Here is a 17,346-nt window from a genome sequence, read left to right on the forward strand (position 1 = left end):
GTGAGCTGAATTCAGTGGTATTATCTACTATCGGCACAACGCGAAGATTGGATGTTGATGTTCCATCAATGAAGTTTTTAGGGCATCGTTGGCATTATTATTTTTAAACCACATTTCCGCGGTTTATTTTTTCTAGACTAGAATATTATTTCTCAGTAACATTGCTTTTGTAACAGTTCGTCGATTTCATCATGCTTCAAATTACAAGTCGAGGTTTTTGAGCGGATGCCATTTGGCATGGTATTTGTGCTTGAAATTCCATGGGACGTTTAAGATGCTGTAATTTCTTTGTGATAATTCATTAAAATATATTATTCACTTAAATCATAATCCATATGCTTACTGTAAAAATTTATGTATTTGTTTTCAACTATTTACGCTTGAGTTGGGTACAGAATCAGTAGTTTAAAAGTGGTAGTTTAAACCGATATAATTTCTAGACTGTGATAAAAATGTGTTGTGTTTTTGTCTCTAGGAAAGTACTTCTTACAGGGCTTTGATTCAGAACAATCAAACAATCTTAACAACAAAATGACTCCATTGTGTATTGATTTATGCATGTAATTAAATATAATTTTATGTAAAAAACACAATCCATGTATCTAAAGTGTCTGTTTAATCTATATAGACATTGATCGATCATAGCTACTAAAAATGTTTACTTAAATTATAATATTTCCTAAAGCGATTCTTACGTGAACAAAGTGAATACATATTTTTTAAATTAATTATGAGTTTCCAGTCAATTATTATTTCTTGCTTGCTATTTACTCAAAACTAGATAAATACTCAGTTCTTTTCAGAAATTCTATGCTAATTTGAATAGGAGGCTAATATCATTTAAATAACAACTACTATTACTAACTATTTAATATTGCATATTTTGCATTTGCTGTTCCTCAAAATAAAATAAGAAGTTAGTTCACATGTAATCGGTAAACAAATTTAAATTTTAAATTTACCAAAATTCTGGAGTAAAATGAATTCATAGTACTATTAAGATGTGCACATATCTATATATATAAAAATGAAACTGTTCGTGTGTAACAGCATCACTCACAAACGGCTGGACGGATTCGCCTAATTTTTTTTTTAATTTGTTCGTCTTGATCTGTAGAAGGTTATAGGATACTTTTTATCCCTTTCCCGATTCAGAATTCCGCCCCACTGGTTACAGAAATACCCGTAAGAAATGCATTGCAGCAAACATATGTTATTAAGTGAAAGAGTCTTTTCAAATTTTTAATCAGCTGTTCTTTGTAAACATATATAATGCGACAAAAAATATATTTATATATAATTTAATTACTACACTTATAGTTTTAAAGCATAGTAATATATATAAATGAATGTTTGTGGGTTTCTCCTTTATAGACTCAGAAACTATTGGACCGATCACTATGAAAATTTGTATTTATTTGTATTTTTCTATGTAGAAGGTTTATATGCAATGCCCATTGATGTAACTCACCACCAGGCTGTACTGCAAGATATAAAAGTTATCAAAGCGCCTGCACATTATAAACTGCAATTACGACACAGTTACGTATATTAAATAGCCAAACACTATTTGAAGGCAAAGAAATATACGGGCAAAGCTTAAGAGACGCGTGCGAAGCCGCGGGAAACAGCTAGTATACAATAAAATGGTTTTGTGTGCAGATGCAGATACATTGTATTTGTGAGCACATTTGCCACATACAACGGAATATGTAATACCTGAACTGTACCTGAATTTAAGGTACAAGATGGAATTGACAAGGTATGGAGGTTGCATAGGAGATGAGACTATTGTTTCGGTGGATTGGAATACAATTGGACTCAAGTCTATTGTCTATAAACCTCTGCTGCACAATGCTCCTTTCTCTAACCCTGCAGTGACCAAGTTACTTAACTCATTTTACAACTCTACTTCATACCTGTATTATATTAAATGCATTTATTAAATATGTTTATATCAAAATGTGTTCATATTTTACAAAATCTACACTTTTTACTTACTTTAGGCGACAGCATTTATTTTCATAATGAGCATAGAGGTTGGACAACAAATAAGCATGTAATTTTATTGCCAGTAATTTTCTATTTGCTGGGTCAAAACACGTTTCTCAACTATAAACAATACCTCTTAAAAAATAAATTTGTCAAAATGATAAACTATTTCGATTTTTCTTTAGAAAATTTGCTTTAGTGCGCTGATGGATCCTATTGTCCAAAGACGTACCTACAAGTTTTTTTTACGCAACATTCATTCCCTCTCTTGCATCTGTATCCCTGGTTTGATATTTGATAGGTTACTTTTGTTAATTTCTTTTAACACAAAAATCTATGAAAACCTCTCAGAACACTAAGTCGAAATGTCTTAACTCCAGAATCTTTGCGCTTACTTCTAGAGCGACTCAGGAAAGGTAAGATTGAGTGTAGTAGCCGCCTTCTGTTGAGATGTTTTCCCACGTTACTTCCGCCATGGAGATGGTTAGCGGACACCATATCTCAGTCGTGTTTCCTTGGAAGAAGGGGAGGCTAGCTAAGTTCCTGCCTCTCCCAATCAGAGTGGATGAGGGACAGTGCTCTCTCATGTTTAGACTTGGCTTAAACACCCACTCCAACAGTCAACTTCCGCAGCAAACTAGACCTACTGATCAATTTTTTTATCCACATATCTCAACATGTACCACTCCTGGACATCCACAGGGTTGTGCAGATGTAAGTGACACATCGTGTGCCCAGTGTGTATTCAGCCGGAAGGTATAATCCAGCCAGAAGTGAACTTGGTAGGTTAAAAATCTCGTATAACTAGGAGTTATACCAGTTTTGCAATCTAAATGAATTAAGAAGCCAATTCCTTAAGGTTTAAATTCTTGACAGTGGAGACAATTACCATAGCTAATATCAGCAGGAGAAGTGATAGGACGAGCACTCACAGTACCATTAAACTGACGTTGAGGCCAAGTCACTGGACTAACAGCTTTGTTAGACTCAACTTTGTTTGAATCCTAAGTTGGAATTATGTTCAGTTCTCCGTAATCAAATAAATGGGATTCATAACCACATCAGAAAGACAACATTTAGCTACTGGGTATCATACATGTTGCATCTAACGTGAAATTGCCATAGAACATAATATGGTGGCCACAGTAAGTGTCATGGTGCTGAGTGTGCAGGACTGGCAGTGGCTTTATCCTGTTTTGTTAATCTTAAGACTTGAGAATCCCCATACTTTTGGATCTTACAATTCAGCCAAATTGTGGAACCCCTACTTAGGATCTTAAAGCAAGTTATTTGAAGTCTGTACATAAAAAAGATAAGCACCAGAGCTGCCAAAACTGTGCGGGGGTAGACAGTCCTTTCATCTCAAGGATATGGGACTTGGGAGATTTAAAGAGTAATATAAGTACTAGATCCCTTCTCCTAGCACTCCTCTCCCCTGCCATTTTCTTTCATTTCCTCCTTTGGTTTCCTGTCGTTAGTTAAATATAAACATTTTCCCACTGGTTGCATTAAAAGATAATTATTTATTGCAATTATTATGTAAATCCAAATTCGTTCTATTTCCAAAAATTAAAAGTGTAAATATTAATGAATAATTAGTGAAATTCTATTTTATTCTCAATTGATTTATTGACAAAACCGTGCTTTTAAATTTGAAAAACTGATTCACTTTCATATCAAGATATGGAAGTTCAAGTAGTATTCCACATTATAAAGATTTGTTCATAATTAAAGCTGTCATCTTGTATGGTATATACTCCATTCATGTTGCGCGCATTAAATATAGATTCAAATTTGAATAAAATACTCGTCAATTTGTTCTGATATAAAAAGTAGAACCTCGAGGGAAATTTATAGGAGAAATTCTATGGGTAAAAACGAAGGATAGCAATCACTAATTAACCTACAGGGAAATTTGGCTTGAAAAAGGCTTTAATTTTCTCAGATACAGAATGAAAACTTTTTTTGTATCTTAAATTAAAAACAAATTAAATGTTTTACTTTGTTACCAGTAGGTCCAAAATGTTATTTCTTAAAGGTCATGAACTACTGTTAAATTTTATTATGAAAATCGTGTTCCATATAGACTATACTACCGCATAATAATAACCGCAAAAAGTTATTTGTCAGTACACATTATTCTAACCTACGAACGGAAGCACTACCAAGCACTGACCTCTTTCTCAAAGTTAGTTCAACGGAATTTCTCGTTATGTTTTAACAACCAGGTATAATTGACGTGTAACTAGAAGAAATAAAAAATATTTATATAATTTTTAAATGTGAAGTGTGTCAACTGTACGCCTCGGTGATCTCAAGGCAGCTGACCCAAGTGCCACTGACCAACGCCACTACTGCTGCCAACCCGAGCAGGATATTCTTCCAGAGACGCCAGCGCCAGAGCCCCAGCCCATCCTCCCAGAAGGTGAGCGTCTCCAGGAGAGCTGGCATTGCCAACCCGAGCAGGGGCAGACCCAGCGCCCCCACCAACGAGATCACAGGAGCGAGCTGGGGTATTACGGCAGCGGAGATCACTGCGCATTTATTTAGTTTCTTATTAAAATTTGTTAAAATTATTACCTGAAGACCTTTTTAGTAATTTTAAGGAGGATACTGACTTTTCAATAATATTTATTAGATATAAATTATTCAGGATAAACTAAATGAATAAATATAGATTGTATTTTTTAGTAAATATAATATATTCTAATAATAATGTGATAATAATGTAAATATATTGTGTTAATGGATGGTTTTTACTTGAAAAAGGATGGATAATACCGACAAAATTGTTCACATTCATTTCAATTTAGTAGCGCGTTTAAAGTAGAACTAGTACTTGATACTAACAAAATATGCACCGCAATGCAACGCATAACAAACTGGACTATTAAGACACAAACAAAATTAACAAGTAAAATAAATAAAGATCCAACCCAGAATGGTGCGTTCGCAATGTGAAGAACAAACGACAGCGGGACTTGCAAAGACGCCACTGTCGATACGGTATGAACGATAGCGGTGAAAGATATAGCTTGAAGAAAGAACAACACCAGTGCAAACGCAACTTGTGAAGCACGAGCGAAAGTGGCTCTGGTAATTACGCCACTAGACGCGGTATGAAAGATCGCGATACGGTACAGTAAAATATAACTCGACTAATAAAGGACAACAGTAGTGCAAACGCAACTTGTGAAGCACGAGCGAAAGTGACTGGTAATTACGCTACAAGACGCGGTATTAAAGATCGCGATACGGTACAATAAAATATAACTAGACTAATAAAGGACGGCAGTAGTGCAAACGCAACTTGTGAAGCACGAGCGAAAGTGACTCGTAATTACGCTACAAGACGCGGTATGAAAGATCGCGATATGGTACAATAAAATATAACTCGACTAATAAAGGACAACAGTAGTGCAAACGCAACTTGTGAAGTACGAAGGACAGCGGCTCTGGCAAATACGTCAATTGATAAGGTAGAGCAACGATCGATGAGGAAATAAAGGCACGCATTGGTGTAGCACGAACACTCGTATTACAAACGGATTTTGACAAAGCACGAATTTTAGTGGCAAAAGCAATGTTGAACACGAATGGCTACGTCACAAGCAAATACGTAGACCTACGCAACATAACGATCGCAACACAACTTGAGTAAAGATGGCCGTGCACGAACAACTGCGCAGCCCGATTCTTTACGAATCAGTGAAGAAGAAATGAGCTTAATAAAGCTTGAACGACCACCGCCCAAACAAATACGTAATTCGACACTACGTGAACGCCGTAGTAGATCCATGGACACAAAATGATCAAGCTCGAATGAGCGCAAAAACGATCGTAATAATAGTACTACCACTAACGACATATTACTATCCTTAGTATAGTTTATACCATTTATTTGGTTCTAAATGCATGTTTGCTTATATTATTAATTATTTTTAATAATACTTCTAACAGCACTGAGGTTTATAATATCTAAACATCATGTAATACCATTACTGTTATTAATAAAGTTTAAGATCTCTGACTCTTCGACTTACGACTTTCTAGAGAAAATGCTATTCCCACCTGTTTTCTGATATACCATCTATTTATAAACTTATATATTTATATAATTCTGATGTTACCAATAAATAAACGTTGAGATCGAAGAGAAGTCCATAGTTATATAAATAGTTAATAATATCTTTTGTCCATTATGCACATGTTTTAGTAAAATATTAAATCATTGATGTAAGAACAGAATAGATGTCAGTGAGACTGCTCACCATGGATGGATGAGCTTGGTTATCTGGTATATATGGTTTAGTTATCTATTTCATACACAACAGCATTTACTGTTCTAGCGAGTTCATGGCTTCTAATACATGAGTTATTTTTGTATGCAATATAGCTGTCCTATGGCGTTACTACAGAAAATTTATTCAGTTTACAAAATGTGCTTAATAAACTGCATGACACAATTTTGTGTTTGAGACTGTATTATGACATTTAAAAATTTATTCTTTAGTTAAAAAAAATACCTACTCGTGTTTACAACCCACAAATATTTAAAATAATAGGAACATCAAAATGTTTGTTAGATAATACTTTAAATAATTAACTCGTCTATTTCTATAAATATTCACGTTTAATTTCATTATGAGATATCATGTGAACTCTTAAATTTAAAATCTAACCTAGATTTAAAATTCAGATCCATTTTAAATAAAACACAATTTTTGTAGTTTTCTAATGAAAGCCATTCTATAAAGGCAGTATAGCTATTTTAAGCTGCTGTAAATGTTTATTACTGAGCGTATTTGTTTGCAATATTTCTTAACAAGTCAAATTTGTTAAATAGAGTAGTACAGAATCACTTCAGTTACATTTAATGTACAAAAACGTTTCTTTCTCTACAACTATGCAGAGTCATTCAAAAGTCAGTGGCTATCCGTGTCATTTCTAGAAAGTTTGACCAAAGGAATTACAATTTGGGGATATTTTCAGATAATGGGACTTACTTTTGAGGTTATGAAACAATCCTGACTTTGGAGGACACTGTATATTAAATGCTTTGTTTTGAGATCAGGTTCACGGCGATACCTGAGCGCCAAGTGTAGTTCTGTACTAAGATCCTGCAGCGTCGATTATTGTTCCCATTTTCACACAACATTAAAAAAGGCATTTTAAGATCATTTTTGTAGTAAATATTAAAAACAAGATTTGTTATGCCAATAAGGGGGTGAAAATAAAATGATTACGTTATTCCCTTATTTACTCAGCTATAAATAAACACCAAACAACACTTAGGAACTCAACAAATAGAAAATATGCAAATCCTCCGAAGAAGTCTCACGGGATACAATGAATATGACATCCAGTTAGTTTAATTAATATTAATATCCTAAGATCTAAAACTACCTGGAAAGCGATTTTTCCTACGACCTAAATAGGGCCCAACATAAACATAAAATAACATAATACGCCAACTGTCGTCACGCAAGCAAGCAAAGGTAAAACAAGGTAACTCGGGCGTGGCGGTTGTGCACAAAACTAACATTGCACGATATACCTTTATCTCGAATATGGCGGCGGGTTAATATTGTTATCTGTATTCAAGTGCCACAATAGTGTTCCATTTTGTTTTTATACGGGAAGTACAAGTACAAGTTTATGAATAAAATATCACCCAGTAATACTCCAACGTGCGGGTCATGAGTGTGGTTGACACATCTGATAAACCAGAACTTCTTTGTTTACACATTTCTCATTATCTTTTCACTCCAGCATTAAATCGAGTTTCAAGAATTTAGAATGAGATAGGTTGGTTTAATAATTATTGTAAAAAAAGGAATTACAAACAATAAACAATGTAAGGTGGGTTCTTTACTTACCGTGCCCTAAAACTATGAGAACCCGCATGGTATAGTACACAAAATCTTCCTTTTCTTTAGGTATTTTCGGCTGCAGTACCTTCCATATAATTTGTGCTGCTGCTATGTTCTGAAGTCCGTAGGTACACAGTATGGCGAGAGCGACCAATACCTTTACCGTCTGAGCCAGTCTATAAATAAACCCAGAACATATAGAGTTGTATATACCTATAAAATGTACATGCTAGTGGCAGTAGCTGTTTTGTCATGATTTATGCTCTGGAATAAAATCAACACATAAAATAAAACACCAATAAGATTTTGACTCTGTTGAATGATTTAAATGAATATTATTTACAACCATAAATACAATTAAACAAATGATCTATTTTTACAATATATTTTAAGAGCAAATTAAAAATAAAATAAGAAAGTTAAGATGAATAAAGTCATGATTAAAAATAATTAATTATTACTAACTTAAATAGATATTGTATTACTGACAAACAAAAAGAAATATAAATTTGTACTCTTCGGAGAAGTAACAAATAGTGTTAAAACATGGTACTGATATAACAAATTTACACAACCAGAGTTCTGGATTTTCGGCCTCCGTTGGTTTTAATTTCATTTTAATACAAAAGCAAAATTAAATAATTGTTAAGACATATTTTTTTAGATGTAACTTATGTAGCTTAGTTTTCAAAATCTGTAAAGGCCTATTTAATAGATATATTTAAAAGATAGGTAGGTAGATCATTTGGAGATATTTACTTTCTTTCATTAAGCATATTTAATCACCTACAACATTCCAATATAAAATTTTTGTATAGAGCAAAACATGAAATAGAAATCATAATTTCTTGTATTACAAAAAATAAATTATACAGAGTGAAACAGACCACCCATACGCGATGTATAGATGCTGAACCGAGAAACCTACCTTCTTGTTTAATGAAATCCCCCATATTTCGACCCCAAAGAGGTAAATTTTTAAAGACTTTCAAACGTCGAACCAAATCTCATTAATAATTTTGAAAAAAAGTGTTTTCTTGAAAATGAAGAAAGTGGGTTTCTCGGTTCAGCTGAAGGTTTAGAACATCGTGGACGAGTGGCCTGTCTTGCCTCTCTCTGCATAATTCTCTAAATAGCCTATATACTGTATGTTAATTACATTTACATGCCAGATTTTACAAAAATTAGAACAACAATATTATATTTACTGTATGTTCTAGTTTGATTTTTTCCAGAGTTGTTCAAATTTAATCAAAACCATTACAGCAATATGTTTTATAATTTTGGTCCCAGACCATTACAAAACACATGGTTCTAAGATAAGAAGACACAAAAATAAAAGAAACATATACAGGTCTTCATAAACTACATGTCCATTTCAAATTTGGTAAATTTCTATGTGTCTGTATGTTCACAGCAGACCTATGAATAGATAGACTTTTTTTAGTAAATTATATCTTACTTCTAAAAATGAAATGTCATTTCTCAGGTGTTGCTAAAATTAAAATTACAATAAAAATCCACAAAAAATGTAGAATTTTGTGAACTTAAACATTGTTTCTACTCACATGGTATCTGGAAGATTCAGAGTGATGCTGCCCTGGACTTTGTCCCCATATTTGACGTAACCAAACACTCCCATTGTGAGAGATAAACTCACAACAATTACCATGGCACAATTGAGAATTCCAGTAAACCCTAAAAATCGCTTTGGATTTTTCATAGCATTTTCAATAGGTAAAATCTGAAACATCATAATTTTGTATAATAAGGAACAAATTGAAATGAAATTACTGAGTTCCTCTTCATATACATCCAGTAGTTCGTTCCTAAAGCATCTAATAAGGAGAAACACCTACACCTAGTTTTTGGGTGTATCAATTATCTTTATATCCCAATAATAAAGTGTTACCAATCCTTGTGAACACAATAATACCATTAAGAATAGTTTTCCCATTTAAAGACTACTCATGAATGTATGTTCTGACTTGGGGGGGAATGTATGTGGTGATGTGGGGTGTAACCTCTCTTAATACAGAGATCCAATGGTTAGCAAGGGGTAAAGTGTTATGTAAACTGCTTGAGTTAAGAGAGGAAGTTAGAAGTTAAACATGGACTTTTACTTCCGAGATACAAAGTGGCTAGCAAAATTAACCTTTTTAGCGGATGATTTGAATTGGTAGCTTAATTCTTGGACTTCAAGGCCTTTCATAGATTTTGAAAACAAAGCTTTAAAAATGCTTCTCTCTTTTAATTCAAACTATTTAGTGTAAATTGCATTTTCAGCTCTTCCTGTTATCAAAACAAAACATTGGAACCAATTGGAGACAAAGTCAGTCCTCCTCCAAAAAAAAGAGACTTGTTTTTGATTAGACTGCCTTTTCCAGTTTCCTACTTCTAATCTAAACGATGCATTCATCAATCACAATGCGCATGTACATCAGGAAAATCCGTCATAACTGCATCACGCAATTTAGTTAGAAGTGTGGTAGGAAAAAAGTAACCATTAATGCTACAGAACTGATTAGGAAGAAAAAAATAAATTGAAAATATATAAGAAACAAATGGAATCAGATATGTGTTCAAATGTTTCAGCTAAATATTGTTGGTGAAATTTTTCAAATTATTAACTCTCTGAACACTAGCACTGGCAATATCTTCGATTTCCCCCCGAAAATGCCAGTGTTTTTCAGACTTTTAATAATTAAATTACTGTATTGTCTTTCTTTCATAATCAACTTATTTAATTCAAATAAGACTATATTTCTAATCTTCAATGGTCACCTACATTTAGATAGTTGTTGTTATAGTTTATGAGATTATCAGTTATATCAGTATATTAGATGACAGCTGAGTTAAGAGTGACCACGCTACATTGTTGTGTATTCAATTCAATTCAAACTTTTTATTAAAAATAACCATTTGTTTACAATGCAATTTTTTTATCCCCTCGCCTGAAACTATTTAAGAGGAAAATCTAAGAAAGAAAAACTTATAAATATATACTACAATTATTATTTACAAATATAAACATAAAGCTAAAAATGTGTTAAAATCTTAAATTTAAATTCCAAATACATTGCATCATTATACACTATTAAGTTGATAGATAGCCAAAATAAATGGCTATTTCTTTAAAATGGAAATGTTATCTACACTGAGGGATATATTTGTTTTTTATTGAAAGCAGTTGGTAGTTTACCTGTGCCATAGCCCCCACCCCAACAGTGATAGGGCCTATTACTTAATCAACACCACTTATTATCTCTATAGTATTGGTTATCTCTCATAAACAAACTTAATTACTCGTTCTGCCTATTAATTATCTTGATACATGATTTCTTATAACCCTTTTTTGTAAATCAATATTTTTTTAGTGTTGCTATGTTAAATGTTCAGTTTCTACTGAATGTAACTAACTACCTTAAGTTCCCCTTTTGTAATTTTGTGTTTCCTGTGCTCAGGGCCCCGATTAAGGTTTTTGGCGCCCGTAGGCTATCTTGTACTTCGCCCCCCCCCCCAACGGTTTCCGGCCGGCTTCCCTCTGTCAATTTTCAATAATAAAAAGTGTTTCTGGCTGTATAGCGGCCATATTATTATTTTTTGTAATAAAATTTCAACACTTACTTAAATTTAAAGACCATTACAGAGAGAGACCATTTAGAGTATTAAACTTTAGGAAAAGAACAACATTCAGCAACTAACTATAAACTTTAATTATTGTTCAAAGGTCTAATGATACATGTATGTATAAACTGCTATGTAATATGTTCAAATTCAACGTTATAAGAACTATGCTGTTTGCTGTCATTTCCTAAAAACACACAAACAAACGAACAAAAACAGCAAAAATTATAGAAAGTGCAAACTTGCAAAGGGAAAGGATGCTTACTGCTGAGCATTTATTTGTATCTTTAAAATGGAATATGGTCTATTGTTGTAGACTTGTAGGTAACATTCTTTAAAGAGAATCAAGGGTTCTTATTTACCACTGGTTTTGTAGGACATACAAAAATGTGTCCTAGCTTACAGCCAAACCTTACATGAGTTTTTTAATTCTTATACATTGTTTTTGTAGATTACTATCATTAAATAGTCACAAAAATTCAAAGTTCATCAGCACTTTGTAATGTTACTTTCAAAAAATCTGTAGGCTTATTTTTTTCAAAATAAATTAAAATGCATACTGTAATTTTAAGGTTTGTTAAAATTATGTGAATTTTATCTCTTACTTCAGTATAAATGCTGCCATAATAATGGAGATTTTATTGTTGTCCATTTTAATAAGAAAGCTTAGTAGCTACGTATAGCCTGTTTAATTAGCGTTTTAACTGTAAATCACTGAAAAGGATTTATAATAAATCAATGAACATGGTCAAATTGGTCATCAACTTTCTCTGGTTTATTCAAGTACATTATGTTACATAGAAATGACATTAGACTTTGGTATACAACTTGGTGACTTGAACATTTAATCACAATAACAAAGAATGAGCTAGAACTATAAAATTATTAGGCCTACTGTTAACGAAAGAACTTTTTATTTTCTCATGACGATATATTCCCTGATTAAACAAAGTCTTTTCTTCCGTGCTTTTGATGAGGCAAACGCATCGATCAAGTCATCAAACGGAACGAGCTGTACATAGTCACTTTCTATAAATAAGAGAGCGAGTGCCTGGAGTTTTTCTTGCCGTAGAGTCGACCTCAAATAATTCTTGACTCGAGTAAGAGCAGAAAAGGATCTTTCTCCGCTGCAATTAGACACCGCCATGCTCCAAGAAGATCCGCAATGCCACTTCCACGTTCGGAAAAAGAGATTCAAGTTTTTAGGGTTTTTACATGTTTCAATAGCCTGTAGGCTTTAGTCCCGGTCGGTTTGACTTTCTTCTTTTCCTCCATTCTGTCTGACAGTACATTTTCCTCTTCATAGAATGTATTATCATCTTTTAAAAATTTTTGAAGATACAAACACTCATCTGGAAATGAATCATCTAGGTCTGTTGAATATTCATTCATTAGCTTTGTTGCCTTTTCCTTCAAGATTGAACTCTCAATTTTATTCAAATTCCATAAAAAGTTGAAGGAGTCTCGTAGTGTGACATAAATTGATTTTTTCTCCTTGTTAGTTGCCCTAGGAGTGTATCAATTGCTTTGTAGTAACAATTTATCAGGAATGATTTCCGCCCATCAAACTCAGTGTGCCCCTCTTTGCTTTCTCCAAAAGGGATTTTTGGTTTTCTTTTTCCTTGTATTGTCTTGTTTGTACTCTTGAGAATTGCACATAAGCTTTGCCTCACTTTCAAAGTTAGAAAATTGTTCCTCATTTCTTAATGAACTTAGAAAAGACTCTAGGAGCTCGTACGAAAGTGCTGTCTGATCTAAGTCTCCATCTTCAGATTGAAGTCGTACACTGATGTCATGAAACTTCATGAGTACTTTATTCCAAAAACAAATCATCATGGTCATTTTCCAAAGACTGGAGCTTCTCTATCAGTTGTTTGGCTTCAAGTCGTACGTCTTTTTTTATTTTCTTCGTTTGAAGTGATGTCTTGTAACGCTGCGATTATTTGTTTATATGACTTGTGCATGGCTTTACTGGCATCTGCTCTTGCACTCCAGCGAGTTTTCGAAAGGGTCTTGACTGTCAAACATTCTTTGTCATATTGCGACAAGAGAATTTCCCATCTGTGTGTAGATGAATGGAAAAAGTTGTACATTTGCTGTGCCAGGCAAAATATTCAACAGAACTACTACTACTTTCTGCAGCGGTCGAACCTACTAGCTGTAACGAATGAGCTGCGCAAGGAACGTAGTGAGCAAGAGGATTTTTGCTCTTTGATTCGATTTTGAAGCCCCTTGTAACACCCAGACATGTTACTTGCATTGTCGTAACTCTGACCTCTACAGTCACTGATATTTAAGTTCAAACTTTCAAGAGTATTTATCACAGCCTTCTCCATATCTTCCCCTTTATGGCCACAATTTGGGATGAACGTTATGAACCGCTCATTAGGTGACCCGTCAGGTGCTACAAAACGAATGACAAAAGTCAATTGATCCACATTTGGAAACATCTGGAGTAGAGTCGACAATAATCGAAAAATACTTAGAATTCTTGATATCTGACGCGATTTTGGATTTAACATTGTCAGCTAAACAGAGTAATAAACTCGTTAACGATCGTGGAAGATAAAGTAGAGGGCACTCCTTTACCTTTATTTCCGAAAACGAGCAACATGGTCAGCTATGAAAGGATCAAACTTGCACGAAAGCTCGATACAGCCAAGGAAATTACCATTACTGGTTGACCCCAAAATTTCATTTTCACCATAAAACGGAAGCCCTCGAGAAGTTAAATACTTAACTACTTCAACAACTCTTGACAATACATCTCTCCAATACTTCACTTCTACTTGATGCTGCTCAAGTAGTTTTGCATGCAATTCTCTGAGTGCATTCATCCGGGTCAAATATTTGTTCACACATTCTCTGTGCTCTAGACTATTATCATGTTCTATTGAATTTTGTGTGAATTTTTCCAATCATTAAAGCCGCATGTAGCTAAGGCAGTCGTCCCCCCATAGAGCTTACAAGGAGCACAGTATACATAGCCAGTTGATTTGGAATAAACTAAATGAGTTCTTTTTACAATCTCTCCATTTACAAGTTTTTTGAAAAAACAAGCTTTGTTCAAATAACGGTTTTGGTCAGAATACTGCCGCTTTGATTGGGAAAAATCCCCACTGTCATTTTGATTGATGCTGTGCACTGCAAAGTATTCACGCAATGCCTCATTTACCAGCCATAAAGCGGGATCATCAAAGATTTTTTGGAATCGGTTACCTCTTTATTTGCTGGTACACAATCTTGCAACTGATGTCCCAAATCTGCTATTTGCTCGGTTGATGGTGGTGAAGGGGACGTTGTACAGGTGCAATTTCCGTTGTGGTGTCTGAGACATCGGTAGCAGTGGCACTGGCAGGCTGCTGAATCACTTCCACTTCCACTTCCACTATAACACCGCTGTCCTCACTCACAACGTTTCGTTCAGTTCCCGTGACGACCGGCAATGTCTCAGCAGAACAACTGGGAGTTTTCGGTTTATTGAAAAAATCGTCTAGTCTATGAATTTTATTTAGAAGAGCACTTTCCCGTTCGTTACGCTCCCGGGCCCGTTTACGGTATTCGGAACCACTTGGTTTTTTACTCATAATGTAGCCTACATATGTAAAACAAGCAAACCACTGCTTCTTCTAATATTTCAGTATCAAACACTCTACTCGACTTACGAATAAATGTCAGTGTTCATAATAACGAGCAATGACACCAATTAACCACAACGAAAGTCCAAATAATTCATAGGCCATAGGCCTAAAACAAACAGTGCAGACGAGGAGACGACTGACTGCAGCTGCAGCTACACTCTGTCTCTATCTGTCAGAGAGCGTCAGTGTTTGCAAAACGGCGAAGGGCGGCGGCCGGCGGCGCCCCTCGCGCGAAGCAAAATTTCCCTGTTAGTTTCCCTACCGTTACGATAATTACTATGCGTTGTCACTAATCGCTATTAATTAATTTCTTTTTCTACTTAATAGTTATTTTTTAAGTAAATGGAGTAAATCTAAGGTCTAGTTGGATGTGTAAATAATGTACAAAAAATGTATAGTGGAAGTTTTAGACCATACCATTTTTATTTACTACATATAAAAAGCACTTCATCTTGAACTCCGAAGCGCCCCCCCTAAAATCGTCACCGGTCTCGCGCCCTAGGCTGCAGCCTACTTAGCCTACTTGTTAATCGGGCCCTGCCTGTGCTATCCATATTCATGGTTTTTATGTGCATTAGTGTTTCCCATCTAACTTCTCCTTGTATTTGTGTGTTCTAAAGTGGATTAATCAGAATATTATTTTTAAATAACCCTTTCCTGATTTGTGTTTCAATCTGTCAGCCTTTGTTCTTTGACATAACAACTTCAGCTTGGTAGGTCATATGTTTGAACTATTCATTAATTTTTATTAAACTCTGGACCTAAGATATCAATCAATAATATCTTTATTCAAGACATACATAAAATGTACATGAATGCGTCATTCTTAATAAATAAATTCAAGGTAATGTTATATTAGTTGTACATAAACAATAATCATATTTTCGATAGATGTATAAAGTAATTTTTAAAGTTAATTTTAAGTCTATTTAAGCTAATCTCTCTAAGAAGCACTTCAGGCTGTGTATTTAAACTTTAGGAATTCTACACCCTAGGGTTTTTGTTCCATAATTATTTGAATGACAATAAGACATAAAGCCTCCTTCTCAAATGATATTCTATACTTTCAACTAAAAATTAAAACTTTTATACTGAAATTTGGTTTGACCATTGCTTAAGTTTTCTTTTCATTATAAGTAAAGATACATATGTTTGCTATTTTTTTAGTTTTTTTCTCTTAATTAGTTTTAGATTTAATATAATTAAATTTTGTACATTGTAAATTTTAAATTATGTGTTGTCTAAAACATCAATATTTCCACTATGTGCTACTTAAAAATACTTGTATCATAAAATAAACAGACATTTTAAAAGTTGAAATTAGCTTTTTTGAAAATAATAATATACAACTTCATTATTTTGCGTATGTGTTTTTAATGTCACATAGATTATTAATAAGATATATTGATTTAAATAAAATATATTTCCACATGTTAAATGATTTTTTATTTACGTATAGTATGAAGTAATTTATAAAGCATATTCCAAAACTTTTTAAAATTTGTTATTAATTTAGAATATATTACCAATTATTTACTACAATATATGTTTGGTACAAACAAAAGAAAAATGTTAGATTTATCTCGACAAACAAATGTACAATAAGTTGATAACAAAACAAGGTGTTTCTCAACGTGGTGATCTTTGGTAGGCAGGAGCACAATAAGGCTGGCGTTACAAAGTTCAAGATCAATTTATAAACAAGAACTCGGTGATTATGAAACTTTATAAATTAAAAAACATGAAAATAAATAGATAACAATGGCTGTAGACGTATATAAAATTTAGCTTCCCTTAAAACAAAATAACTGAATTTTCTACAACCCGAAATGTTAAACATCTAGTTATTATACATTTACAAGTGTAAATATGTAATTAATTATTTTATTCTGCTGATAATTGATTGTATAATGTTCTTGTAATATTTATATAATTTTAAAAAGCTTAAGGAGGGACAACAATCTCAAACCTTCAAAGGTTATTTAAGAGCTCTAAAAGAACTAAAACCATTGGACACATACTGAGTAGCCTTCAAGGAACTGATAATCCTGTATGTTGTAGGACTCTACATCTAAGAGATATTCCTATTTACAATAATATGATACACTGCTCAATAATTTCTGAATAAATAGTATATTATATTTTAATTTGCTTCAAACATGTTAGCACTTTTAAATAGTAAAATTAATATTAAATTAAAATAAAGAAACCTT

General features: G+C 33.5%; 1 protein-coding gene across 2 annotated transcripts in view; it reads right to left on the reverse strand.

The window, feature by feature from the left end:
- Positions 1-4,242: 4,242 nt before the first annotated feature.
- Positions 4,243-17,346, reverse strand: part of LOC124362701 (proton-coupled amino acid transporter-like protein pathetic) — a 36,384-nt gene continuing 23,280 nt past the window's right edge. For both annotated transcript variants that reach the window (XM_046817416.1, XM_046817417.1), the window contains 3 exons: positions 9,434-9,609; positions 7,872-8,041; positions 4,243-4,526 (listed from right to left, as the gene is read on the reverse strand). In XM_046817416.1, the coding sequence (XP_046673372.1) occupies positions 4,285-4,526; positions 7,872-8,041; positions 9,434-9,609 (588 nt within the window). In that variant the 3' untranslated portion in view covers positions 4,243-4,284. The remainder of the gene's footprint in view (positions 4,527-7,871; positions 8,042-9,433; positions 9,610-17,346) is intronic.

The sequence above is a fragment of the Homalodisca vitripennis genome, chromosome 5 (genome assembly GCF_021130785.1).
Source record: "Homalodisca vitripennis isolate AUS2020 chromosome 5, UT_GWSS_2.1, whole genome shotgun sequence".
Lineage (NCBI taxonomy): Eukaryota > Metazoa > Arthropoda > Insecta > Hemiptera > Cicadellidae > Homalodisca > Homalodisca vitripennis.